We start from the raw sequence: 27,205 nt of genomic DNA on the forward strand, positions 1-27,205 counted from the left end.
AAATATTAGCATGATGTTGTTTTGTTAAGTGTCGTAAAACACAATTAGAGTCATTTAAGTGCAGTATAACGCGACATTTTGGACAAAAAGATTAAACGTGACCCCCTTGTACGGTTGATGAATATAGGGCGTCCGCTTCACGCTAGCCCTCTTTCGGTCGGATTACAGCTGAGGCAGCACGCAAAAGGGACTGCTTTCCGGAGCCTTAAAACGTCGAATAAAACACAAAGTAAGTGTAAAGTTTAGCATGTTTGTCCTGAAACTTTCACAAATAGTCTGAGTCTTGAATGCGAATATATGAATTTTACAGTGGCTACGCGCCACGTGTTCAGTGGCCGTGCGAGTTTGCGAAGCTGTCAAACAAACTTGCTTGAACTTGCCTCACGAGTCACTGACAACATGTATATTTACATATTTTCTGAAATTATGTCTATCAGTTGTCTAATATGGTTGACTATCAAACTATGACAACAGGTATATTTACATATTTTCTGAAATTATGTCTATCATTTGTCGAATATGGTTGACTATTAAACTATGAGCGTTACTAGTTTGTCACTGCCACTTCTTTCCTAACATTCCATAACATTAAATACATCTGGAAATGCAAAACCTTCAGTTCTACTTCCTATGTTTTTCAGTTACCAGAGGTGAGTGTTTTAAAAATATATGCTCTTAAACATGCTTCTTGTTGAATTAATTGAGAGAAATTGTTTGCGAATTGATTTTGCACATCTTGCATGTAAATGATCAGTGTTTATTGCAACAGCATTGAGACTCCTAATTGTGTCATTGTGCGTGCAAGTGTAATTGGTATGATAATGGGTGACTCCACAAGTATTTTCATGCATTTGTTATAATGGAAGCTTGATTGTACTAACAGTGACTTGTGCGCATTTTAAAAATAATTTATGGGAGACTTGTGCAAGTTTTTTTTTGTTGCCATTGTATGCTTTTGTTTTATTGGGCTTTAACTTGATTTGTGTTTTAATTTACAGGAGCATACTGTATCATTATCATTACAATTGGATCATATAATCTTTTTGTGCTTTTGTTTGAATTGTGGAATAATGCTTTTCATTGGCTCTCTTCATTAAACGCTGGTATGGTTTAATTTATTTGTGCTTGTGAAATATTGGAATCATTGAAAAGAAATTGCAGTAGAACCTCTGGTAGTCTCGTTTTGCTTGATTCCCAGTGTTATAGTATGCTTAACTGTCATACAAGCGTAGTGTATTAATTAAATTAGAAAATTACAATTTTGCCCTTTGAAAGTTTGGTTTTCTGATATGTGGTTATCACCACCTTTCATATTTACCACCGCTCCTCCAATGTGGCATAACAAGAAAGCCAAAGAAAAAACAAAACACACTTTAATCACATAGAAATGTAAAAGTTTAATTTTTTTAGTTGCTCTTCTTCTTCTGGCAAATTCCAAAATCAACCAATTTGAATATTGGAGGTTCCACTGTAATTTGTGATTGAGAGCAGAGGAAATGCTGCAAAAATATAACTTAAAGGTGTAATGTGAGCTTGATCCATTAGCTTTAATTGCCTGACTTGTGCACCCAACTGATGGTTTGAATCAAAACACTTTTGTGGTATAAAACACGAGAAACCTCCTGAAATTGAAATGATTTTTGATCATCACCTCTGAAAGAGAATGTTCTCCTGTGATGTGTCCCAGAAAGCTAGGTGCCACCAGTTGCTTCTCTTCTCTCATAACGCAACTCAAAAGTGTCAAGAACGTTTTTCAAAGAACCATGGATCTGTTTGGGGCAAACGGTTCAGAACAGGGAGCAACTCCTCAGGATGGGAACATCATCAGCGGAGCCGGCCTCCAGTTTGGAAAGATGCGGCGCCATGCACGCTTGTCCCAGTCAGAGAACCAGAGCTCTGGACCTGAAGAGTGCTTGAGCTCCTCTGTGGAGATGGGCAGCTCATATGGCCGAAGCCCTGCCCTCCAGAGCACGCATGGAGGGCATGCAAGGAGCCCCAACACCAGGGGCCCATGGAATGCCCACACTACACGCCACCAGCAGGATGGCACCCAGGTCCCCATAGTGAAGTCGTCCGGCACCCCTCACCGCCGCTACAGCAGAGGCCGCAATCGCACCTCGTCTGAGACCGAGAAGGGCAGCAGGGAGCCCAAGGCCAGGAAGAGGGGCATCTCTGGGAGTGAGAAGTACGACACACGAGGAAATGGCACAGATGTTCGACTACTTTTGTCTGTCTTGCATTATTGTTTGGTCTTTTACTTTTTTATTTTAAAGCTGAACAGATGGAGGTGGAAGTGAAACTGCTAAATGTGGCTGATTTAATTAGTAGTTCAAAAAGAGCTCATCTCGGAGTTAAAGGCCTTTTGTGTGGTAATCCTGCTGACCAGACATGGCTGCCAGGGGAATGTGTTGATGGGGACACAAGCAGGCCGTTTGGTGCATTGTGGCATGGGACTATTTTCTTTCTTTATGTGTTAGGTGCACACTGGACACTTCATTATATACAAGTGCGGTATCAAAAATGTAGCCTTTACAAAGCTCAGTTCTGAAAGTAAAAATATATTTTGGTGTGTTTTGTATTGGATTGTGTGGGTGTACCTAATGAAGTGTCTAACTGTAGATCTCAGCGTAGTAATGTCATCATAACGTAGCTGAGCATCTCACGTTATGTCTGTCGGTCTCTTAATGTCTCACTGTTTGTTCCGCAGCACCAAAATGAGTGGGCTGCAGTGCCTGGCCTCAGAGAATGTCTGGTTTGACAAGCACCGCTACGATGAGTCCGAGAAGAAATTCTACGAGGGCTTGAACGGACCCGCCCCCAAGCAACAACAGGTCGGTGACTTGCTTGTGCTGTTGGTTGAACATGTGTACAGTACACTGCAACCCCTGAAAGGTCTTGCTAGCCTCTGTTGGTTTAAAGCACTTTTACATCATGGTCAGAAGCAACTGTATGTGTGCGCTCGATTTAGAAGCCTTTTAGCCAGTGAGGTCAGGTGGTTTGGCAACTGTCTCAACTGCTACGGAGCTAAATAAAGCCCATAATATCTTGACTTCAACTATTTCAAAGGCGGCTAGTTTTCATTTCCATGGTGAGAACATGTCAGCTGCACCCCCCATGCGAGGTATTTGGGTCATTGTTGTGTACTTTTACTGCCACCCCGTATCAGCTTGACATGGTTAGATAAGACCAAGTGCTGACTGTCAGCCTGCTGCTGCTCCCTAAAATCCCTAAAAATGTACAAGTCTTAAGCTTATGTGCTGTCCAGGTTGGTCGGCAGTGTTCATTCTGTTTAAAACCTTAACTGTTTAACCTTTAAAATAGCTTTTGTGTTGTCATTCATGCTCACAGTCAAACTGCAGCTTGGGTAGCAGCTACTGTAGCTAGTAGCCCAGCCTCCACAAAGAGGCGGAATGAGATGAGCGTCCACTCTCCCTGTTCATTCCACTTATAGAACCAATGTGCACAAACAGATGCAGAGTGACCCCTCTTGTCATCCAGCCTGTATGTCACAGAGGCGAGCAAACACGCATACATACAGTGAAGAAAATAAGTATTTGAACACCCTGCTATTTTGCTATTTCTCCCACTTAGAAATCATGGAGGGGTCTGAAATTTTCAACGTAGGTGCATGTCCACTGTGAGAGAGATAAACTAAAAAGAAAAATCCAGAAATCACAATGCATGATTTTTTAACAATTTATTTGTGTGATACAGCTGCTAATAAGTATTTGAACACCTGAGAAAATGAATGTTAATATTTGGTACAGTAGCCTTTGTTTGCTATTACAGAGGTCAAACGTTTCCTGTAGTTTTTCACCAGGTTTGCACACACTGCAGGAGGGATCTTGGCCCACTCCTCCACACAGATCTTCTCTAGATCAGTCAGGTTTCTGGGCTGTCGCTGAGAAACACGGAGTTTGAGCTCCCTCCAAAGATTTTCGATTGGGTTCAGGTCTGGAGACTGGCTGGGCCATGCTAGAACCTTGATATGCTTCTTACGGAGCCACTCCTTGGTTTTCCTGGCTGTGTGCTTCGGGTCGTTGTCGTGTTGGAAGACCCAGCCACGACCCATCTTCAATGCTCTGACAGAGGGAAGGAGGTTGTTCCCCAAAATCTCACAATACACGGCCCCAGTCATCCTCTCTTTAATGCAGTGCACTCGTCCTGTCCCATGTGCAGAAAAACACCCCCAAAGCATGATGCTACCACCCCCATGCTTCACAGTAGGGATGGTGTTCTTCGGATTGTACTCTTCATTCTTCTTCCTCCAAACACGCTTATTGGAATTATGACCAAAAAGTTCTATTTTGGTCTCATCTGACCATAAAACTTTCTCCCATGACTTCTCTGTATCATCCAAATGGTCATATGCAAACTTAAGACGGGCCTTGACATGTGCTGGTTTAAGCAGGGGAACCTTTCGTGCCATGCATGATTTCACATCATGACGTCTTAGTGTATTACCTACAGTAACCTTGGAAACGGTGGTCCCAGCTCTTTTCAGGTCATTGACCAAGTCCTGTCGTGTAGTTCTGGGCTGATTCCTCACCTTTCTTAGAATCATTGAGACCCCACGAGGTGATATCTTGCATGGGGCTCCACTCCGATTGAGATTGACCGTCATGTTTAGCTTCTTCCATTTTCTAATGATAGCTCCAACAGTGGACCTTTTTTCACCAAGCTGCTTGGTAATTGCTCCGTAGCCCTTTCCAGCCTTGTGGAGGTGTACAATTTTGTCTCTGGTGTCTTTGGACAGCTCTTTGGTCTTCGCCATGTTACAAGTTAAAGTCTTACTGATTGTATGGGGTGGACAGGTGTCTTTATGCAGCTAACGACCTCAAACAGGTGCATCTGATTCAGGATGATACATGGAGTGCAGGTGGACTTCTAATGGGCAGACTAACAGGTCTTTCAGGGTCAGAATTCTAGATGATACACAGGTGTTCAAATACTTATTTGCAGCTGTATCACACAAATAAATTGTTAAAAAATCATGCATTGTGATTTCTGGATTTTTCTTTTTAGTTTATCTCTCTCACAGTGGACATGCACCTACGATGAAAATTTCAGACCCCTCCATGATTTCTAAGTGGGAGAAATAGCAAAATAGCAGGGTGTTCAAATACTTATTTTCTTCACTGTACATGCATATCAATTTATAAAGACCATCATAATTATCAACCAGGGCAAGAAGGTGCATGGACTATATTGAATTGTAGTGAAGCTTCGCTTCAACCCACCTGCTTCTATATGGTCTTAAATGTAGGGATATGAACGATGTTTCTTTGTCTGTTTTCTTTGTTTAACCTTCTCTTCGTCCTCCCATCACGTGCGCTTTAAATGCTGCAGGTGAAAAGCTCCCTGCAGCAGGCCAAAGGGCGCCCGCAAAAACGTCAGCACAGAAATGTAAGTCCGCTCTGTTGGAGCGTGTGTGTGCGCGTAACAACGCATGGCCGTGATGGACGATGTATATCCTTAATTGCACGCAGTGTGTCTTAATTGTTTTGGCATTGTTTTTGATCATCATCATCATTGTCTTTGTAACATCATCATGCTCAGAATCTCAATCAAAAAGGGCTAATTTGTTCTGAATTACTGCTTAATTATGTACATCCATTTGTGGCTTAATTGCATCCTACTGGGTTACATTACTTTCCTGTGTGCAAAACATGTCATTTGTTTTGATACTGTACTTGACACCTCAACATGGGTCAAAAAGGTGGCTCCTTTTCCTATGATATGGACAAAATAGAATATCAATACATGTAATACATTATGTCACCACCAGGTAGAACAACTGCACTTTTCTACAACCATGTATTTGTTTTTACTAAGCATGGCGCTGATTCATTTAGAGGAATCGGGGATCTGACGAGCCTTATATTTGAAACTGATCTTATCTACCCCGCAAAGGTCTGAATTAAAAGCCCCCTCCTGACCTAAACGGGTTGAAATGGTGACAAAAACGGCTAAATCTGTCAGAATCTCCTCTTGCATGTCGAATGTTGTCGTTGTGAGGAGAAGGAACATTCGTGGAGGCGAGCATTTACCCAACACAGCTCAATCGTGGCAGAAACAAAGAATAGGCAGACCTAAACACGGATCATAAGTGGAAGTTAGCGGTGGTTAGCTTGGTTTAGCACGCTTGTGTAGCTGTGTGTTCAGGACTTGAGCTGGATGAGTAAATTTTCACCACATTATATTTTACAGCTTTGATGTAAGGAAGGTTTTTACAATGCCTGATGACGACGTGCAGGAACGACAACACAGGAACTGTGACTGTCCTTCAGTATAAGAGCAGCATTTGCCTCATGTCTATGTAAACAAAAGAAGCCTGCCATAAAAAATGTCTTGCATATGCAGTTGGAATTGCATGTGTAACTACATCTTCCTTGATCACAGTTGTTACAGTTTCTAGAAGATTTTGTAGCAAAGTGTGCAGAGGCTGACATCCAATTAGAAACGTTAGCCGCGCTACATCTATTTCTCAATTACTGTATTGTATCGTTAATGAATGTACAATGTACGGTATCTAACCAGGCATCCTGCAATTGTTTGAAACTGTATGTGTGGATATCTATGAATTTGGAACCTTTGCATGGGAATATAGACTATGCTTACGTTCACACAACAGGGTGATACCAAATTCAGATTATTGTTTTTCCATAAAATCTGTTATTTTTTATGTAATAATTAACAAAAAATGTGAAAATCTGAACACAATGCATTGGGGAAGCGGATGTGAATCCGCGCAAGTGTGTTTACAGAAGTAAACATCCAAAATTTGGTCCTGGGGCATTGGTGTCAATTTCAAGGATTCGTGCAACCAGAGACAACGTTTCCTTACCCAAATTATTCTGTGTAGGAGATAAAGAACAAAGTCGGCAAAACATTAGCATGAGACGTCACTGACAGATGTTTGAAATAACTTTTGGATGACTAGAAGAACTTTTGTCGACATCTGTGTCTAACTCCCACACATGTCTTTTGACGATGTATTTGTTGGATTTACGTGAACCAAACGTTCCGACCCTCAGTTGCATCGGGTACATACCATACATATCTAATTTATATCTGCATATGAAAGACTCCTGGGTTGCATTTGGAAAAACTGTGGATTCTACCATTCCCACTGAAAAGTGTGTGGGGAAAAAAAATCTGAATTGACCTGCAGTCTGAACCTACACAACTCATTGTGTAGGTTCCTCTGTGACATGCACAAAAAAAATGAAGTGCTCAAACACATCTCAACCACTCTGGTTGAGATCAAGACGCTAATCAATAGGATCCAAATACAGCCTGTAAGATGTTGTGTGCATGTATTAGAAAAGTAATACAAAGGATAATCATACTGTAACATGAAGGTTCTCCCAGTAGGCTACAATCATGAAATCGTAACATGCTTGCCAACATGAAATTGCTACAGTGTGAAGGTGTGAATCATAGCATGGCTTTAATTACTTTTCTGTACTTATCTTCATTCAATGTCTATCTGTTCTTCTCCCTTGCCTCGCCTTCCACAGTCTTCCTCGCATTCAGCTGGAGACCAGGAGCTGATTGCATGCATGAAGAGTCTGGAATTGGAGAACCAGTCTTTGCACAAAGGTTAGCACAATTAAAGGGGACCTATTATGCATATTTTTCTGCCCTTTATATTGACTTGTGGACTCCTATAGAGCAGGTACACACAATAACGTGCACAGAAAGCTTCAGAGATCTTCCAGAATCTGCGCCTATTTCAGTGTATTTCCTTGGCTGTTTTAATTTATTCAACCGATGGCCACCTCCGGGCACGCCCACTCCGCTGTGATTGGTCACACTTCTGCGCTAACGTGGTGAAATCTTCACAGTGCAGCAGAGCAGGTCTACGGCTTGTATTTGGGAATGCCCATATAAGGAAGTCCGTCTCACTGTGACATCACAGGGAGCCGGTGTTAGAAACCGAGAATTCAGCGCCATCTCACTCTTCTCACTCAAATTTGTAAACCTCATCTGAAATTGTGGCATCATTTAACATGAAAATACAACTTTAACATTTATAGGTCAGAAAAGTATAATACTGTAGGTCTCCTTTAAACTTAGCTGATTTTAGCATGACTGCAGCTTTTTTGTTCCAGTGGTGGGGGACATGAGGGCCGCCCTGCAGAAACTGGAGTTCAGAGTGGCTCAGCTGGAGAAGAACCCTGCACAAGCCGCCGTACCCGCAGTCAAGGTAGAAGAAGGCAAGAGTCATGTCTTTTTTACGTCTATCGCCTCTTTAATCCTGTTTTTCAACCAGGCCACGCCCATCCAGGTTGCCCCAGCCGGAAAGGTTGTGGTGGAAGAGAATGACGACAGCGACAACGATGTTGACTTGTTCGGTAGTGACGACGACGAAGATGAGGAGGCGGCTCGTCTCAAGCAGGAACGCGTGGAGGCGTATGCCGCCAAGAAGGCCAATAAACCCGTCTTGATCGCCAAGTCATCAATCTTATTGGACGTGAAGCCCGTAAGCAACACTGCTCTCCTGTTTTAGTAGCTAATGTTTAGGAGCCAACTTAACTCTTTTTTTTGTCCTGTTTAGTGGGATGATGAGACAGACATGACCAAGCTGGAGGAGTGCGTCCGCTCGGTGCAGATGGACGGTCTCCTGTGGGGGGCATCCAAGCTGGTGCCAGTGGGCTACGGCATCAAAAAGCTGCAGATCAACTGTGTGGTAGAGGATGATAAAGTGGGCACAGACATCTTGGAAGAGGAGCTTACCAAGTTTGAGGACTACGTGAGTACACTTGGTTTTTAGTGCAAAAATCTTTATTTGAAGTGTAAAATCTAGTTAAAAATCTAGTTTTGCTCACTCTTACAGGTCCAAAGTGTCGACGTTGCTGCCTTCAATAAGATCTGAACAAAATGCTGCTCGATGGTACATGAAATTAAAATGTAAAAAATCCCTGAGCAACTTGTGCCTTATTTGGCCTCTTTATATTAGCACTGGCCACAACATTAGGCACACCTGCACAGTCTGAGGCCAAGTCGGAGACAAGCACCTCGAGGCATCTTGTGACTGTGCAAGTGTCACTAAAACTGTGGCCTAAGTCTTTACAGGGAGCACAACTTCAAAGTCGAGCCTAATCCCACCCAAAATCCTGGATACACAGGCTGGCTGAACGTAGTCTGCACACTGTGAAGGTGAACCATGCCATCAGACACGTTGTAGAAGGACAAAACCCCACTCCTAAAGTTGAGATACACTCCTATCCTGTTGCCGCATGGTGCGGCCAAGCTGACGCCATGCTTATCGTGCCGAAATACGCACCCGCCGTGCGAGCAGTCCAGGCTCCAGGATTTGGAGTTGTGGCCCAGTTTGCTGTCGCTGCCGCCACCGCTCCTGCTCATGCTCCTGTAGCAAATGCCCACAGAAGCCCCGCCCTTACCAGTCCACTCCACCTCCCAGTAGCAGCGGCCTGCCATACCGGCCCGACACAGTACCTGAGCCCAGCTGGTGAAGCGGTCAGGGTGCGGAGGGTACGGCTGGGGCTCGGAGCGCGTGGTCACCGCTCTGTGGTCCTCGGACAAGCTCAGGTATGGGTTGGCAGTGTTGAGGTCCAGTGTTAAATCTTGGTTGTCTGTGCATACCAATTACATTTAAAAAATGGACGACAATGGGCTTTAAAAATGAAAAATCATACTCACAGTGTAAAAATTCTTCTCTGGTCCTTGGTTCTGAGTCATACGGTATGTGAGAATCTACAGTTACTAGAAGGATGATATGAAGAAAGATGAGTTAATGACCAAAATCAAGGAAAACCAACTTGTTTGCATATACCTTTGGTCTTTTCCAAGGGATTTGGATTTCTGGTTTCCTTTAGCGAAAACACTGAAAATGAAGACAAATGTACCTAAGTGTTCATCCCCGAAACAACTTGTCATAAAGAGTATCATGTGCTGTAGACTTGCCTTTATCTGAGATTCTGTTGTACTCCGTCTGGAGGCTTTCATCCAGACTGTTCCTCAGCTCTGCTAGGCCACCTCTGATGTTTTTGTACATCAAGTATGGAAATGTGTCAGTGTTGGGAATCTGCACCCTCTTGGATGGGAAATGAAGGGATCTGCACTTCTGCAGAGATGAGCAAATCACATTAAATTAAAAAAAAATGTAGCTCTATTGAACACTTCTGCCTCACCTGAAGGAATTGGAGATGGTCGTCCATGCGAGAGAGATTCTCCAGCTCCTCTCCGCCCCTCCTCAACTCTGTCGTATCCCGCTCCACCTTCTCCAGAAGCTGGTTGGTCTGACTGAGGGCCACACGCTCTCGGCCTCGGATCATGTCCTTCACGTCGCTCCTATGTTTCTCAATGACGCGGATAAGCTTGGTGAAGATCCTCTCGCTTTCCTCCACCGCTGCCTCAGTGGTGTGCTGCTTGGGATCAACAATCATTGGCAATTTTTGTATTGAGAAAAAAGATCACGATAACAAAAGGCAGCCCCATGTTGCTAAGGAAACATAATGGGCATGACTGGAGTAAGTTTTTTTTTGTGTGTTCAAACCATTGTGTCCCACAAATTCCGCCTAGCAACAAGCATTCTAGTTCAACCAATGGATTGATACTTGTTAGGTTTTCAATGATTCATGTTGACTATCCAGGTTTTCAGTCCAAGGAAAGTGTAAGGCGCCCTTTGTCACTTGTGTGTGTGTGTGTGTATTGGGAGTGGGGACATAAAAAACTAATTTTTAGCCTGGAATAATTTCAGCTACAAACATATCTAATATTCTAAAAATATATATTTTAATATTTAGTACATACAGTAACTTTAGGCTTGATGGTAATCTTTTTTTAACAGCAACAATCATACGTGATCTTGCTGTCTCACACATACTGCTTTAGTACATTATTGGAGGTGACCCCCCCAAAAAAGTTAGTTATTTCCCCCTAGAATTATTTCATATAATAACAAATGTTATTAAACCTCAAAAGTTAGTGTTCTCACTTTAATGTATCTGACCACATATCGTAGCTCCTTCTCCACGTCCTTTAGGTTCTGCTCGCACTTCAAAGATGCTTCTTGGAGTTTTCTCTACAAAAGATCACAAACAAACTTAATTTAGTCCCCCCTCAAATGATAACAACCAATGAAATCTTTTCTACAATGTGAGCTTATGGACAGTGAGTGGGCATACTTAAATGGTATTCCAGAACTGCAACGATTCGCAGTAATCAGCATTTAAGTTTGTTTTTTGTTACTGTTGCAGTTATTTTATACTTTTATATTACTTACCTGTTGTTCTGTACGCTCGTCCACCAGTTGCACAACCTCATGACCCTTGTGTTTACTTTTCACACACCGTGAGCATGCGCCCTCATGGTCCACTCGGCAGTAGCTCCTCACTACTTTATGGTGATAAGGACATAACTTCTCTTCAGAACGTTTAGTTGTCTGTGGAAAACACAATCACAGACCCAGAACATCACTTAAGTGTTAAGTGTGGACATGTGCAGGACTTCATATACAACCAAAACAAATGTTCTCATACATTAATGTCCTAGGTTCCCAAAGTGGGGTAGGTGAATAAAAATGTAAACACAATTACGAGTGTGCCTGAAAGCCTCACAGTCCAAGGCGACAAACTGTGTACATCATTTGTGCGCATAAAGTTTGATTATTTTGTGCATTAAGAGTATTTAACCAGTGAAATGTATTCTTTATTTCAAGTTAAGATAAAAGGGTTTATGTTTTAAGTGTCCAGAAGACGTAATAGATGGTACGCATGCGCACCACAACTTCAACCCAAAAACAAATATGGCAGCCGTGATTGTCCAGAGATATCGTGCTGGTCAATTTAAACATTTTATAACATGAAAAATAATTGAAATTTTATTTTACTGTAATATTGTTGGTGATGAATTGCTCGCACAAATCTACATCTAAATTCATACATCTACAACAACCGCAACAATGGCGGACAAAAGTTCCCTGATGAACTCACACGACCGCCGACAAAAATGTACTATACAGTGAATAAAATCCATAACTGGACGTATGCCCAGTGGAATATACGTCCAGTGTTTAACATAAAATCACCCACTTGTGGTCTGGCATTCGTATTTTCAGTATTAAAAGAATATGTTTGAAAACAATAAATGGCTGTGCTGTAAACATACCGTTTGTCCCAAAGCGGCTGGAACCAGGCTGTGGCCACGCCCCCGGAAGCGTTCGTCGTGAGCCCTCAGGTGAGCCGCGCAGTAAGACTCCGTGCACGTGACGCATGACGTCACGGCTTTGCTTTTCTTGCCAGTACAAACTCCACATTTCACCTCTTCCGTGGAAACTGGAGGACCCGGTGGCTCTTGAAGTCCACTCTTCACCAGCTTCTCCACCAGTTCGCCCAGTACAGTGTTCCTGTTGAGCTGAGGTTTCGGACTGAACACCTGCCTGCATTGAGGGCAGCTGTACTGGCCCTTCTGCTTGGTTCTGTTCCAGTAGTCTTCAATGCAGTTCAGGCAGTAGCTGTGTCCGCAGGGGATCGTCACCGGGTCTCTCAGGACCTCCAGGCACACAGAACAGCTGAACTGATCCTGTTCTACAGAGATTGTCGTTGCTGCCATTTTCTACCAGGGACACGGCGACTCTGCTGAGGGACGAAAGGGGGCGTTCCCAACAGGTGTACAAACAAGGTTGGTGGATCGATCCAAATACCGATACCAATGGCAGTATCAGTGTTATGCTAGCATGATACTATTGATATTTTTCATAGCTCTTAATTTGTGTTCACATACAGTATACTCACTAATGAGATGATTAAATTGTTTACCTAAAATCAGGCGTTTTAACTAGCATGATTGATTATTAAACTCTTCAAGTAAAACTTATCGGTATTGGCAAAGTGTCTTATTTACTTAGTAGCGGAATGATACCAAATTTGAAGCACTGTGATCAGGTTACAGCTGCTGGAGGCATCCAATCAGGAGACAGGGAAATTACACTTACAATGTCAACTGTATGTGAAGGGTGTGTATACATGACACATGATCTTAAATGTATGAAAACATTATGTACATATTTTTTTAATGATACAAACCCAAATAATATATATACATGTGTATTAATCCTTTAAAATTTTTCATAAAATATACAGCCCTGGTGAGTCTGGCTTCTAATGCTGCACTGTCCTGCAATGAATATCAATGTCAAAAGTACTGCCAAAGTAATAGTAACTGATGTGTGTATGTGTAACACTAACAGGCTCACAGGCTTGTTGTGTGGTTCAGATGTGGCGTAATAAAAAGTAAAGTTGAGAAAGAGAAGACGTGGTATGTAACATGATTATAATCAATGTCCACATTCAAATATTATTTCTTTCTGGGGTGACTGCGGCGCTGATTCCTCTGCCTGGACCTTGAAGGCATCAGTTTGGAGCCTGTAGAGACAAACAGCACACAGTATTGTTGATTACTGATATATGCTTGACTGAACATATTATTATCGTTGTGTAGTCTCTTCATTTTGCAACAGAACTGACAAAAAACAGCAATTCATAAAAATGGATGATCAAAAAATACATACTCACAAGTCAGTCATATGCTTTTATTTCTGTGTTGATGCTTTGAAAAGTGAGTGAAATGCGTATGCATTGCTTAAGGAATATTGAGCTGCTCCTTTGATTCTTTGCTACAGTGTTATGAAACAAAAATAAATTTCTAGCCTAACAGGGGCTCTTAACATGCAGAATAGTCATTATAAAATGTATACCAGGTGTATCACAAATAGGGCTGTCAATCGATTAAAACATTTAATCAGGATTAATCACATTTGCCCATAGTTAACATGGAATCGCAGATAGAAATACATTTGTTATCTAGAATGAGTAGTGGTAAACAATTCAATGATAATTACATTACATTTTATATAAAGGGATATCAATTTCAGATATATGGGCCATTATTATTAACAAAATAATACACAGTCAGAAGCACATTTTTTATCACTATTTTTCTTTATTATTAGAATATTAGCTCTTAAACTCGCCCACAAAGGTTCATCAAATACAAAATATGAGCGAGTAAGACCTCTCACATTGACACAAACATCTTTTTTTGATTACAGCATTCGCTCGAAGTAAGATTTGTTTGTTTAGGTTATTGCTTTTAAATTCTAAATGTTTGTGAGTAGAAAAGCCAATTTACAAACATTCAGAAACAATTATTATTACATATTAACAATACATATAATATATAAACAAGGCACCTCATGAAATGTACAAATGAAAATCCCTAAAACACATTTTATCTTTGAGCAATTGAACAAGTCATAAAACATTTAGTCAAAATTGCAAACTCAATGTCATTTCATTTTTTGTTTAAAACCCAGTCATTAAAATACATAAATTAATATAATATTACAGTAAACATTTGATTTGAACTATTATTTCAAAATTCCCCTAATTTGTCCTATTTTGTTTGACACTTCTTGAACACACCATCCACTGTTCACCAATGCACAAATGGACTATACTATGCTATATTTCCATTTATTATATTTATCATATATATCTATCTATCAAACCATTTTATTTATTTTATTTTTAGATTAGTCATTGAGTATTTATTATATTTTCATTGAATTTTTGTTATTAAAAACAAGTTCTACATTTAAAATTATTTATTAAATATTTTGATTAATGTAATCCATTATTTTTTTTATTATTTTACCAACACGGCGGTGCATTATTACCAAAAGGTGAGAAGACAAAAGTGGGCACTGCAGGTGGAGGAGCAGAGTTGAAAGAGCTCAGAGGACTTTGGTCTAGGTCTGGTGACGGGTTCACTGCAGATACTGACACACACACACACAACACAGGAATCAAGAGTGTGGCGTCAGTACATTTGTGCAGACTCAGCAAGCTGAAGCATAAACAAACATGCTGAGTAAGCAGCTGGTGTAGTTGTTATTAAAAATAAGATAATATAAATTCTATTTCATGTATTGACAGAACACATTTTATGACAACATGCAATTTAACCTTTTGGTTCGCTTTGATAGGTGTGCAATACACACCTTGGCCACTAAAGGCCGCTGTTTACACGCATGGTCAGGCTGCCGTTGATGAGGTTATAATGTTGACTCACCTGTTGCTTCCATTTGAGCAGGAGAATGGACATTTCCCATTGGCGTTACTTCTGCCTGGGCAGGGACGGCGGGAGAATCCATAATGACCACATCTCGCACTACATGGGAACGGTAATGCACACAATCAATATCACAATTTAATTTGTGTCAGTAAGTAAAAAAATGACTCAAACATATCGATTTTTGGCACTCTTTTGTTACAGTACGTAAAGGGGCGGGGCTGATCAGAGTGGAATGCATTAATTGGTTGACAGAACAGTCACTTCCTTATGTACTGTATCCATCTATCCATTTTATATAGTACCTCCTGTCCTCATGAGGATCACAAATTAGTATGCTGGAGCCTATCCCAACTGTGGTGGGGTAAAAGCGGCCAATGACAGGGCATGTGTTATAGATATGATAAATTAAATATTATGTTTTCATTTAACGATGTTTATTCATATGTAAAGGGGTAACCCTTACAAAATCAGCAAGTGTTTATGGTGTTAAGATTTATCAGTCTGGGAAAGGTTATAAAGCCATTTCTAAAGCTTTGGGACTCCAGCAAACCACAGTGAGAGCCATCATCCACAAATGGCAAAAACATGGATCAGTGGTGAAACTTCCCAGAAGTGGCTGGACAACCAAAATGACCCCAAGATGGTCCCCACGACCTTTGGAAAAATACTATGGTCTGACGAGACAAAAGTTGAACTTTTTGTAAGGGGTGTGTCCCATTACATGTGATGTAAAAGTAACGCCACATTTCAGAAGAAAAATACCATACCAACAGCAAAATATGGTGGTGGTAGTGTGATGGCCTGGGGATGTTTTACTGTTTCAGGACCTGGAAGACTTGCTGTGATAAAAGGAACCATGAATTCTACTGTCTATGAAAACATCCTTTAGTAGAATGGTGGGCCATCTGTTCGTGACCTTTAGCTGAAAAGTGGGTTCATGTTTGAAAAGCCTCCAATGTGGCTGAATTGCAACAATTCAGCAAAGATTAGTGGACCAGAATTGCATGTAAGAGTCTCATTGATGTTGTTGCTGCTAAGGGTTGGCCAATTAGTTATTAGGGCAATCACTTTTCCACATAAGGTCATGTAAAATTTGTTTTGTCCTTCAATAATATTAAGTTTCATTTAAAAACTGCATTTTGTTTTCTGTTGTGTTGTCACTGACTAATATTGAATTTTTTTGATGATCTTAAACATTTAAGTGTGACAGAAATCAGGAAGGAGGCAAACACTGTTTCAAACCACTGTAAGTTCTTATGTATGTATGTTGCTTTTGTCATAAAATAAATAAAATATTTGTGACTTCCATGGTGGCTGATGTTATGTTGGAAGGACAAAATAAGTGAATACATAAACAAACACAAACCTTTCTCATAAATGCTGACAAATCCTCCCTGGCCGACTTCCTGCAGCAACGCTTTGTAGTCACACACTGCTTTTGTGGCCGGGTCAAAGGTGAGGTTGTGGTCGATGGCAATGGTAGGTAAAGCTGGCAACGCAGGCATGGCTTGGAGGGACTGACAACTCTGTCATGAGAGAAGAATCATGTTAATGTGATTGAGTGTAATGTTAGCACTGAAGCTAAGCTAATGTTGCTAATGTTTGTATCATCCTACCACTCCTTAATGTTACATTGCTGTGTATGCTGTGTAAAAAGTAGATAAGACCACAGTAGTGCTTCCTTTTGAAGACAGACGTGGACACGGTTCATTAGCATTAAAGCTACAGACACACAAAACACCATGTTACTAAAAGCACTTTTAAACTATCTACATTCCAACATTAAGGCTCCGAACCTGGAGAAAGTACAGGTGGTCCTCAGTGAGCGCCAGCTTGTCCAGCTCAGCTTCCCTCCTCTTCAGTTCTGTGATCTCCTTCTGGATCTTCTCCAGCAGTTGTTCGGCCTGATTGACCACCAGCTTCTCCTGGGCTTTGATCAGCTCGCGCACTTCGAAACGCTTCAGATCAATGGAGCGGATCAGCTCGGTGAAGACACAGTGGCTGGTCTCCGTCGCCAGCCGGGCTGATCGCTACAGGAGAGGCCAGACGTTTTGTGACGTGTGTGACTGAAACAAAAAATGGTGTGAAGAGTCCTCGACTTACGTTGATAGAGAAGATGGCTTGTCTCAACTCCTGAGCCTCCTTCTCTCTTTGTTGGATGTTCTGCTGAGAGATGAGCTTCAGCTCACCAAGCTGTCTCTACAGACGATGACATAGAAAAATTAAGACACTGTCGCCTGAAGTTAGACACCACCGATACCCTGAGATTTGCTAGGGCTGTAGGCAACCTCCTGAATTCCACATGATGGCAGTTGTAGCCTTTGAAGTATCATGAGTGGTCAACACCCTGCAGCTTTAGCTACCTCTACATGCACTTTAAAATGTCTCAATATTAGGGACTCACAACATTACGTGTAGGAAAATATATTACATATATTGTTTTTGTAACCAAATGTTAGGAACAATACTCTTTGCAATGCAGGAAACTACAACCACAACAATACACACATTGTCAAAACATATTTGTACAGGCACAATGTTTTGATTACCAACATGATTACAATGGGGGTTGGTGTGTAAAAAAAATAAAATAAACAAAACCTGTTGTTGTTGTATTTCCACCTCTGCCAGCACTGTGTCATGGCCCTTGTGTTGGTCTGTCAGACACATGGAGCAGATGCACTGCTTATCCGTACGGCAGTAGACCTCCAGCAACTTGTCGTGTCGACCACAGACGCTCTCCTGGAGCCTTTTGGAGGCCGAGACCAGCTTGTGCTTTTTGAACACTGCCGACTCGTAGTGCGGCCGGACATGAAGGTCGCAGTAGGAGGCCAGGCACACCAGGCACGAACTGACCGCCTTGTTCTTCCTCACGGGGCACACGTCGCACTCCACGTCGTCCGCCTCCGCCAGGCTTTGGCCCGCTTCCAAATTTTCCTGGAAACCGCTTCGCTTGAATCTTTCTACCACGTCGGCCAGCAAGGTGCTCCGAGCGAGCGCCGGCCTCGGGTTGAAGCTCTGCCTGCATTGAGGGCACATAAAGACCCCCAGGTGGTCATCTTGGTCCCAGTAGTTGCGGATGCAGTCTGAGCAATAACTATGGCCGCACGGGATGGTCACCGGCTCCCCCAGGACGTCCAGACACACCGAGCAGGTCAACTGGTCCTTGTCCAGGACCACCCCGGCATGGGCCATCCTTTGTGGGGGGGGGGGGGACAAGAAAGGACGTGGAAATAAGAATAACACGGAGCTTGCCTTCTTGCCAGTACACAAATGCTTTGTTTACAGGAAGTGGCGTCAAGGGGTGTGGCCAAGTGGCGGAAGTAAATGTTTTTCCCTTTAAAACGCAATACTTCTTTGATGGAGTTTAACATACTCTTAAAGCTAAACAATGACAAATAAACACATAGCCCATAGCATGAATCGGATGCAGAAGAAATAGAAAAAAGAACTTACGCGTTTAACAGGCAGTGGTGTCAAGGGGTTCAGCCAGGTGGCGAAAGTGAAAAAGATATGATGGTATGCTTTTATTAGCCTCACAATGGGAATTTCACAACACTATAACGCAACGCCTACACTAAGCCACGTTTACATGAGGAGTTCTTTCCGAACTGACTTTTCCGAAAACAATGCCAATCTCTGGTCTACATGCGCCGCTATAATCAAACAGAATAGTCAATGGGGCATGCGCAGTAAAACGTAAACATCAACATCACGTGATACCGGCTTCCCCAAATTTTTCTTTCACTTGTTGGAATTACTCCGTATTGTGAGTTTTTGTCCGCCCAGTCTTGAAATATTGTTTGGATCAAAAACAAACTTTCCACAGCAGCCTGATTGCTCGCCTCCATTTTAAAAACTGAACCTCGTCTCGAGCTGCGTATTACGTCATATCTGAGCATGCGCTGAAAGAACGAACCCGGGATACATTTAAACAGGAAAATGTAAAATTAAATCTTGCTAATATTTTATTTTATTTATATTTTATTATTGGTTGTTTTTTGGTTGTTGCGAGAACGATGACAGTACTGACAATGTCCTTGTTTAGGCTGTATAGCCTTGTGGTCTCCATCATTGTTTCTTGTTCGAGCTACTTTTACAAAGTGAAAATGGCCAAGAGCTACTTTTTTTGTTATATTTAGTTTCCTAGCTTATTTTTATGGAATCATTCTCAAAATGTTTGTATCCATAAGCCACAGTTTGTATTTCAGCATGCATGTCTTTATAGTGTTGAAAACTGAAAACCTGAATGAAAAGCAGGCCTGCCGGCACTGTGTTGGTGACCCCTGCTATAAACATTATGAAAAATGTCTCAACACTTCAATGTTTTAAATAGACTAAATACTTAAGTCTCTTCTGAGACTGGTCTTTATCTTTTTATGACATTATTTAATTTTTTTTAAGGCTAACCTTACCCTTTGTTAATAGGAAGTGACACAGGGCCTCTCTAACTGGCGGAAATGGACTTTAATGTGTTCAGACTGTAGATATAAACGGTCAAATAATTACAATTGTAACTTTAGAATGGTGCGACCAGTCCAGGGTGTACCCCGCGACAGCAACCCCCGCGACCCTCATGAGGATAAGTGGTAGATAATGAATGAATGGTGAATAAAGAGCGTAGCTGAACGTGCTTTTATTCTGAATGAGTGTTATTACCACTACCAGCAAATAAATGAAACTTTACAAGTTGAAAGCAAGCTTTAATGTAGAAGGTAACCCAAGTGGTAACTTATACGTCATCAAATGCTGATGTACAAATAAAATATCCAGTGTTCAAAGTTATAAAGAGTGAGATATTCCAGCTTTGAAGTCCATTTTTAATCTAAACGTCTTTTAAATACAATGAACATGTTGTACTGACTGTCCAGAAATAATTTACAAAGAACATAAAAAGGCCATACTGTTAAACTTAGGAACAAACAAGACTCACCCCCCACCCACATCCCCCAATTGGTGCATTCAATACCATAAAGAACATTTGAATTTCCACTTGCAGCTTTCAACTTTAAACATTTGCCCCCCAAATACAGTACATGGATTTGGTCACAAACTAAACTGGTAATGTATTAACGTGAGGGAAAATGTTTCAAAGTGTTAAAAGCCTAAAGCTTATCGTCCACCCTATTATTAATATTTATAATTAATATTCATGATGTATTGCACGCTTTAAGAAGCTTCTTCCCTTTCTTCATGCAATTCCAATCAAAGCAGCCCAACCTTTGAATACAGTACATGAACAAAAAACGATGCACAATAAAAGATCCCTTTGAAACGCTTTAGAAAACGCTGAAAAGGAAGATTTTAAAAGGTTGGTTCAAGTATTTCACTTTTCTTCTGTTCACTGAAATATACAATTAATCAGGCAGAACAGACGCAAACATCCCCCCAGCCCCCGATTCAAACCATGCACAGATCTCAACAGAAGATCAAGTTTCTGCACTGCATGCTTGTCTGAAGATAATTAAGATGCCTAAAGTCAACTACTAAACTAAGATGTGAGGTTCGTGTCACTTTGGAGTCAGAACAACTTCCATGATACTCTGTTTTTTGTTTTTTTTTAACATGAAATTCTTTTTTGTTATATTACTTCATATTGCCTATCTAGTATTTCATTCACAGCAAATAAATACACAGAAACAGTGTCATTAGACTAGTAATAACCCTCTACTATTGTATATATTACTACATGTGTGTATGTTTATGTCGTACTGTAAATGTGTGAGAAATGTGAATGATACAAGGTGTCAGAGTGCTGTTTCATTCATTTGTTCTTCTGCTCCAGTCCACTCTCGGCCCTCAGGGCTTGACTGTTGGCTGAAATGAAGCTGATCCAGTGCTTCAGGTCCTCTGGAAGCGGAGGACATTGAATCTAGCAAAGAAAACAAAGTGAGCATCACCATTTTAAAGCTAATTTGTCCTTAAATCATCATCTTCAAAAAAAAAAAGTCAAAAGTAAAACAAATGGTGCCACTTTATTGTGATAATTACCTTTACTACCACCATATACAGCAATAATAATTTACAGCGGAGTTTCAATAGAATGATTTCACATGATTTTACTCAGTAGGGAAGCCCAGACTTCCCGGTCCCCGGCCACCTCCTCCAGCTCCCCCGGGAGGACACCAAGGCGCTCCCAGGCCAGCTGTGAGACATAATCCCTCCAGCGTGTCCTAGGTCTGCACCGGGGCCTTTCCCCGGCTGGGCATACCCAAAACACCTCACCAGGGAGGCGTCCGGGAGGCATCTGGACTAGATGCCCGAGCCACCTCAACTGACTCCTCTCGATGTGAAGGAGAAGCGGCTCTACTCTGAGCCCCACCCGGATGGCTGAGCTCCTCACCCTATCTCTTAGGGTGAGTCCAGCTACCCTATGGAAGAAACTCATTTCAGCCGTCTGTATCCGCCATCTCATTCTTTCAGTCATGAGCCAAAGCTCATGACCATAGGTGAGGGTGGGAACATAGATCGACAGGTAAATTGAGAGCTTTGCCGTCCGGCTCAGCTCTCTTTTCACCACGACGGTTCAGTACAGCAATCACATTAATGCCAAGGCTGCGCCGATACATGACGGGAGGTGACGGGACAGACCAAGAGTGATTCAGAACACCCTTACTCGGTACAAAAAAATATTAATTAAATGGCATGGCTGCCTATTTCTGATAAAAGGTCATTATCATTAGGGAAAATTCCCCACGAAAAATATCTGCAGAGTTTAACAAGAAAGTCTGTGATAAATTATATTCTGTACTATATATACTAGGGGTGTATTTGTATTTGTTGAGGTCGGAAAAGTATTTGCATTGAAATAACATTTAAAAAATAGCCCAACCCCCCCAAGCCCGGGAAAAAAAATTGCAATAATAATTATTTAGAATAAATTGAATAATGTTTTTTCTCATAAACCCACCAATGACTGAACTAAAAACTAATAAACTATTGTAACGTTGGGTACAGTGCATCTGGAAAGTGTTCACAGCGCTTCACTTTTTCTACATTTTGTCATGTTACAGCCTCATTCCAAACTGAATTAATCTCTTACCTCAAAATTCTACACAAAATACTCCATTATGACAATGTGAAAAAAGGTTTTTTGACATGTTTTGAATTTATTAAAAATAGAAAACAAAAAAATCACATTTACATAAGTATTCACAGCCTTTGCTTAATACTTTGTTGATCCACCTTTGGCAGCAATTACAGCCTCAAGTCTTTTTGAATATGATCCCACAAGTTTAGCACACCTATCTTTAGGCAGTTTTGCCCATTCTTCTTTGCAATAAGTCTCAAGCTCCATCAGGTTGGATGGGAGACGTCTGTGCACAGCCATTTTCAGATCTCTCCAGAGATGTTCGATCGGATTCAAGTCTGGACTCTGGCTGGGCCACTCCAGGACATTCACGGAGTGGTTCTGAAGCCAATCTTTTAAGATCTTGGCTGTGTGCTAATGTCTACTGTCTATATGGTCAAGGTACATGACCAGTCTACTGAGGTCAAGAGCGCTCTGGAGCAGGTTTTCATCCAGGATATCTCTATATATTGCTGCATTCATTTTTCCTTCTATCCTGACTAGTCTGCCAGTTCCTGCTGCTGAAAAACATCCCCACAGCATGATGCTGCCACCACCATGCTTCACTGTAGGGATGGTATTGGCCTGGTGATGAGCAGTGCCTGGTTTCCTCCAAACATGGTGCCTGGCATTCACACCAAAGAGTTCAATCTTTGTCTCATCAGACCAGAGAATTTTGTTTCTCATGGTCTCAGAGTCATTCAGGTGCTTTTTGGCAAATTCCAGACGGGCTGCCATGTTCCTTTTACTAAGGAGTGGCTTTCGTCTGGCCACTCTACCATACAGGCCTGATTGGTGGATTGCTGCAGAGATGGTTGTCCTTCTGGAAGGCTCTCCTCTCTCCACAGAGGAACGCTGGAGCTCTGACAGAGTGACCATCGGGGCCTTGGTCACCTCCCTGACTAAGGCCCTTCTTCCCCGATCGCTCAGTTTAGAAGGCCGGCCAGCTCTAGGAAGAGTCCTGGTGGTTCCAAACGTCTTCCATTTACAAATAATGGAGGCCACTGTGCTCATTGGGACCTTCAAAGCAGCAGAAATTTTTCTGTATCCTTCCCCAGATTTGTGCCTCAAGACAATCCTGTCTCGCAGGTCTACAGACAGTTCTTTTGACTTCATGCTTGGTGTTTGTGCTCTGACATGCACAGTCAACTGTGGGACCTTATATAGACAGTTATTATATTTCCAAATCATGTCCAATCAACTGAATTTACTGCAGGTGGACTCCAATTAAGCTGTAGAAAGATCTCAAGGATGACCAGTAGAAAAAAGATGCACCTGAGCTCAATTCTGAGCTTCATGGCAAAGGCTGTGAATACTTATGTAAATGTGATTTCTTAGTTTTCTATTTTTAATAAATTCAAAAAAAGTAAAAAAAAAACTTTTTCACATTGTCATAATGGAGTATTTTGTGTAGAATTTTGAGGTAAGAGATTAATTTAATTCAGTTTGGAATGAGGCTGTAACATGACAAAATGTAGAAAAAGTGAAGCGCTGTGAATACTTTCCGGATGCACTGTATGTGGTGTTGTTCCAAGCTGCTGTTTCATGTGTAAGCTATAGAGGGCAGTCAGGTTCAGTATGCTGGTTAGAGCAAGTGTTTGGAGGAAAAAGGGTAGAATAAGAGAGCAAGTGTTGGGGAATGTTTATGCCGTGACGAGAGTCAGCGTGCAAGACAGTAAGTGCTGTATGTTGCTGTTACAAATAAATGGCCAACTAAATACAGCCATCCTGAAGTGTAGTTATTCAGCCGCCATTACAATACCATTGTAAACATGAACATGTGACACAAACTGCTCTGTGTTTCTCTGTCCCCGCCCCCTACTGCTGAACTAGAGATCCGGGCATGCACCGTGGTCTCACAAAGAAATGCAGCTTTCTAATATGATGTTTTACTTGCACGGCGGGCATGCCAACTGTTTTTAACCCAAGACCCCTGGTTTTGGTCATGAACCTAAGATATTTTTTAATCGATTTTTATTTTGGAATTGCCACATATTCACAGACATCAGCTCTGTGAGCAAACCAAATGCTTGATGGCTTTTGGTCGCCGGCAAGCGAGAGTTTTGTTGCTGCTGGAGATAGTCGATGCAGCTTACTGCAGTGCACAAGACACCTCAGGGATTTGGGTACTGGGTTGTGGATGGTCAAACTGCGTGTCTGTTGGCAGATCTATTGGTCACTCTTTGAGAACGGCATTTATTTTTCCTAATATTTGCAAAGTCCTAAATATTGACTGGTCGATCGTGATCAACAAATTGGAGTAGTATTGCTTATATTTTTAAATGACTTTTTTTTGTTTCAGAGCAGTTGTATCATTGCTTTTGTAAGGTGTATTTTAGTGCCCAAAAAGGCACATTATTGCTGCTTCTCCCATTATTTCCACTTTGTACAATGTCCTTGAGTGCCCAAAACACCTATGAGTTAGAAGTACTGTTATAAAAACACAAAATGTTCCAGATCAAAATGATAAAATGACTTCAGGTGGACACAAATATAAATCCAGTGCATCTGTGAGACAATAAATGTTTGGCAGCATTATTCCCTGTGAACGTGTTTGTCATCACTCACCTTCTCTTTGCAGACAAACTCTATAATACGCTCAGGGCTGCTGTTCACCACACTCTGCTTGCACAGCAACACCGCAGACACAAACGCATCCTTCTTGGATACAAATCGCTGCTCAAAGTAAAATGCTTTGTCGTCCCATCCCACCACTCTGGTCCGGATCTCGAACGCCTCACCAAATGCCAGGGAACGCCGGTAGCGGATGGTCGAGGCCCCCACCACCATTTTGGCCCCCATTTTGAACAAGGCCATGAAGAGACCCGTGCGCATATAGTGTTGGAGGCGGGCAAAGTCACACTCCCTAAGGTAGCGGGAGTTGTTCATGTGGCCCTTGTAGTCTACATCATGGGGAAGAACTATTCCATGCACGGTTTGCTCCACTAGGATTTGCTTTTGTCGTGGTTGGAAGATGGTTGTGATGAAGACCTGGGCCCCTCGCAGGAAGTACCACACATCCACAATGCAGAAGAGCAGCAGGAGGGCTCCCAGCACCAAGAGCAACATATCTCTGGAACAAGAAACGATATTGCAATATTACAATAATACAATATTACTACTCACTTTCTCTTTGAATGGTAGTTTCTCCGCATAACAAAGGCTAGACAAACGTGCCAGAGTTCGCTTAATACGAGTTCAAATAAGAATTTACAGCATCACTATAGAAGCTTCTCTTCAACCTTCAGAGGGCGAGCAAGCTAGCAGCCTAGAAAGCTGCCTTCTGTGCTAACTTTTCCCAGTCCCTTTTGAACGGCATCAAAACACGCACCAACGTTCGCATGACGTATTCGTAAAGGACGATAATAATAAACGGTAAGTCAATGTTTTTTTTTCATGGCTTTTGGCAACATAACTTACCGTTCCTTCAAAAGGGAGAGCTAACATTGGATGCGATGCGGTCTGAAGAAGCCGGCAGACTGGCTCAACGTCGAGCATGACTTCCGCATTTGCGACGACACGTGATCAGGTAAGAAGCTTAATGTTAAAAAACCCTACTTTGTTCCAGTTATATATATCATATTCCCATTAATACATACTTACATAATACATAAACAAGACATGATAAGAGATTTTCAGCGTCATGTTACGTTTGTATTGTAGTAAGAATGACACTTCCGGGTTTGTGATGACGCCGCATGGTTAGAATTTTATCCAATTGTGTGGTTTATAACCAAAACATGTTTTGAGTTTTTCTTAGTGTTACACTGTTACTACTCTTTAAATAGTTTATTGCTGTTATTAAAACAAACATGGCAGCCTCCAGTTAGCCTTAATACTCCCAATAACTTTAAACAAGCAAGTGCTCTCCCTCATATAACACCTTGTGTGTTGCTGTTAAGGTGAAGTTAGTTTCGTGTTGGACGTTGGATATTCGGTTCCGTAGCTACTGCGATGGTTCCTCCTCACGTTGCCCGGACTACTCTGTCATGGTGCGGGGAGCTCGCAAAAAAGTGCCGCTCTAGCCACTGGTTGTTTGCACTAGGGACCGTCCATAACCTATTATTGCGTTGAAGACAGTTTGTTAAAAAAAAGTAATATATTCTAAATCTAACCACCAAAGGACCTATAACAATGTCAAATAATAATTCCTACAGTAAAAGTATTTTAGACGCTTACTTTTTCTAATTTTACATTTTACATGAATTTTTAACATTAAAAAGTAAGTGTTGTGTAGGTTTCCAGGTCATGTGACATAGGCTATCAGTAATATCATGCACATCTCTGTTTCAAACTTTAAATTTGATATGATTTCCTATTCATTAATATGAAAAATCAAGGATTTGGGAAACCACTTTATATTGGTAGTACTAGTCACACCTGAAACCAGCAAAATGCAACAAAATGGGAGAGCGTATTCAAGCGTCAAAATTGTATGCTGAGTATGACAAATTAATACATATTGGCAGGTTTGCGCTAATATTCTCTCACCGCAGCCTCCTCCAGGGGGACCTGCCCCACTATGTGAGAAGAAAAGGTTTGGCAGAACAAAGATTTCCGTAGCTTTGGTGTATTTGTTCCTCCCACATTGGTGTGATCCGGCCCAAGGTCTAAAGAAAAAGTATCCTGTCCCTAAGATCTTTTTAACCTCTTGAGTTCCTCTTTATCGCTGAGAGAGGTTGGGAGAGTCAAGCTATCAGCGATCAAATACTTCAATGTGTTCTTCAACTAGTTCTTGAAGTTCCTCTCGAAGTACTTCTCGAGAGAGTGTCAGAAGTCAAGATATTAGATACTGCTCTGTGATTGGCTGGCGACCAGTCCAAGGCGTGGCCCTCCTCTCACCCAAAGTCAGATGAGATAAGCTCCAGCATACCCCCACGACCCTTGTGAAGTTTTTACAATTATTTGGTTTGGACACCCACTGCCTGAGACAAGTGCTCAAGACCTGTCCACTTGCTGCCCTCAGGTAGGAACTATTTACTCTACTCTTTACTTTGCCCACAAGCATCACATGTCCCACCATTACAATAA

At 41.7% G+C, this 27,205-nt stretch overlaps 4 protein-coding genes and 1 long non-coding RNA gene across 12 annotated transcripts; 2 read left to right on the top strand and 3 right to left on the bottom strand.

The window, feature by feature from the left end:
* The first annotated feature begins 72 nt into the window (after positions 1 to 72).
* LOC131124991 (elongation factor 1-delta-like) lies at positions 73 to 8,931 on the top strand. Of its 5 annotated transcripts, XM_058066049.2 has the most exons (8): positions 1,657 to 2,185; positions 2,708 to 2,831; positions 5,350 to 5,406; positions 7,524 to 7,605; positions 8,118 to 8,212; positions 8,279 to 8,488; positions 8,564 to 8,758; positions 8,843 to 8,931. In XM_058066049.2, exons 1-8 carry the CDS (start codon positions 1,677 to 1,679, stop codon positions 8,879 to 8,881), a joined length of 1,311 nt encoding a protein of 436 aa, XP_057922032.2. In that variant the 5' UTR covers positions 1,657 to 1,676; the 3' UTR covers positions 8,882 to 8,931. The 5 variants fall into 5 exon arrangements, with proteins under 5 accessions (XP_078647618.1, XP_078647619.1, XP_078647616.1 ...); XM_078791492.1 differs by lacking the exon at positions 1,657 to 2,185 and adding an exon at positions 73 to 229 and having other exon boundaries at positions 8,118 to 8,488; XM_078791490.1 differs by having other exon boundaries at positions 1,651 to 2,185; positions 8,118 to 8,488.
* LOC131124989 (tripartite motif-containing protein 16) lies at positions 8,762 to 12,634 on the bottom strand. Of its 2 annotated transcripts, none has more exons than XM_058066043.2 (8): positions 12,139 to 12,634; positions 11,255 to 11,413; positions 10,967 to 11,053; positions 10,161 to 10,397; positions 9,934 to 10,093; positions 9,803 to 9,853; positions 9,670 to 9,732; positions 8,762 to 9,602 (listed from the first exon to the last, which is right to left on the bottom strand). In XM_058066043.2, the coding sequence occupies exons 1-8, from the start codon at positions 12,580 to 12,582 to the stop codon at positions 9,076 to 9,078; spliced, it is 1,728 nt and encodes a 575-aa protein (XP_057922026.2). In that variant the 5' UTR covers positions 12,583 to 12,634; the 3' UTR covers positions 8,762 to 9,075. The 2 variants fall into 2 exon arrangements, with proteins under 2 accessions (XP_057922026.2, XP_057922027.2); XM_058066044.2 differs by having other exon boundaries at positions 8,763 to 9,602; positions 10,161 to 10,394.
* LOC144898624 (uncharacterized) lies at positions 12,191 to 16,393 on the top strand. The gene is made up of 3 exons (XR_013627531.1): positions 12,191 to 12,651; positions 15,124 to 15,214; positions 15,307 to 16,393. It is a non-coding gene; the product is annotated as an uncharacterized LOC144898624 (long non-coding RNA).
* Positions 13,286 to 18,954, bottom strand: ftr67 (finTRIM family, member 67). Of its 2 annotated transcripts, XM_058066048.2 has the most exons (9): positions 18,562 to 18,954; positions 18,215 to 18,301; positions 17,707 to 18,127; positions 17,209 to 17,304; positions 16,902 to 17,135; positions 16,472 to 16,631; positions 15,103 to 15,201; positions 14,708 to 14,809; positions 13,286 to 13,394 (listed from the first exon to the last, which is right to left on the bottom strand). In XM_058066048.2, the coding sequence occupies exons 2-9, from the start codon at positions 18,298 to 18,300 to the stop codon at positions 13,327 to 13,329; spliced, it is 1,266 nt and encodes a 421-aa protein (XP_057922031.2). In that variant the 5' UTR covers position 18,301; positions 18,562 to 18,954; the 3' UTR covers positions 13,286 to 13,326. The 2 variants fall into 2 exon arrangements, with proteins under 2 accessions (XP_057922031.2, XP_057922030.2); XM_058066047.2 differs by having other exon boundaries at positions 17,707 to 18,301.
* A 1,722-nt stretch (positions 18,955 to 20,676) lies between these two features.
* On the bottom strand, positions 20,677 to 26,926 carry LOC131125037 (protein THEM6-like). Of its 2 annotated transcripts, none has more exons than XM_058066156.2 (3): positions 26,666 to 26,926; positions 24,743 to 25,247; positions 20,677 to 20,977 (listed from the first exon to the last, which is right to left on the bottom strand). In XM_058066156.2, the coding sequence occupies exons 2-3, from the start codon at positions 25,241 to 25,243 to the stop codon at positions 20,870 to 20,872; spliced, it is 609 nt and encodes a 202-aa protein (XP_057922139.1). In that variant the 5' UTR covers positions 25,244 to 25,247; positions 26,666 to 26,926; the 3' UTR covers positions 20,677 to 20,869. The 2 variants fall into 2 exon arrangements, with proteins under 2 accessions (XP_057922139.1, XP_057922138.1); XM_058066155.2 differs by lacking the exon at positions 26,666 to 26,926 and adding an exon at positions 25,595 to 25,744.
* Between the last annotated feature and the right edge of the window lie 279 nt (positions 26,927 to 27,205).

This window comes from Doryrhamphus excisus, linkage group LG6 (assembly GCF_037039965.1).
Source record: "Doryrhamphus excisus strain RoL-2023G ecotype Guam linkage group LG6, RoL_Dexc_Guam_v1.1, whole genome shotgun sequence".
NCBI lineage: Eukaryota > Metazoa > Chordata > Actinopteri > Syngnathiformes > Syngnathidae > Doryrhamphus > Doryrhamphus excisus.

Bases quoted from the DNA above. Each gene is read 5' to 3' on its own strand.
- ftr67 (XM_058066047.2), bottom strand. From the start codon at position 18,300: ATGGCCCATGCCGGGGTGGTCCTGGACAAGGACCAGTTGACCTGCTCG. The intron at 17,305-17,706 runs GTTTTGTTTATT...CATCGTCTGTAG, and splicing joins TGGAAATACAACAACAACAG to AGACAGCTTGGTGAGCTGAA. The intron at 16,632-16,901 runs GTTCGGAGCCTT...CTCTCATGACAG, and splicing joins ACCACCTGTACTTTCTCCAG to AGTTGTCAGTCCCTCCAAGC.
- LOC131124991 (XM_078791490.1), top strand. From the start codon at position 1,677: ATGTGTCCCAGAAAGCTAGGTGCCACCAGTTGCTTCTCTTCTCTCATA. The intron at 2,186-2,707 runs GTACGACACACG...TTTGTTCCGCAG, and splicing joins GGCATCTCTGGGAGTGAGAA to CACCAAAATGAGTGGGCTGC. The intron at 8,489-8,563 runs GTAAGCAACACT...TGTCCTGTTTAG, and splicing joins TCTTATTGGACGTGAAGCCC to TGGGATGATGAGACAGACAT.
- LOC131124989 (XM_058066043.2), bottom strand. From the start codon at position 12,582: ATGGCAGCAACGACAATCTCTGTAGAACAGGATCAGTTCAGCTGTTCT. The intron at 11,414-12,138 runs GTATGTTTACAG...TGTTTTCCACAG, and splicing joins CAGCCGCTTTGGGACAAACG to ACAACTAAACGTTCTGAAGA. The intron at 9,603-9,669 runs GTGAGTATGATT...TGGTATGCACAG, and splicing joins CAGAGAAGAATTTTTACACT to ACAACCAAGATTTAACACTG.
- LOC131125037 (XM_058066156.2), bottom strand. From the start codon at position 25,243: ATGTTGCTCTTGGTGCTGGGAGCCCTCCTGCTGCTCTTCTGCATTGTG. The intron at 20,978-24,742 runs GTGAGTGATGAC...TTTCTTTGCTAG, and splicing joins AGTTTGTCTGCAAAGAGAAG to ATTCAATGTCCTCCGCTTCC.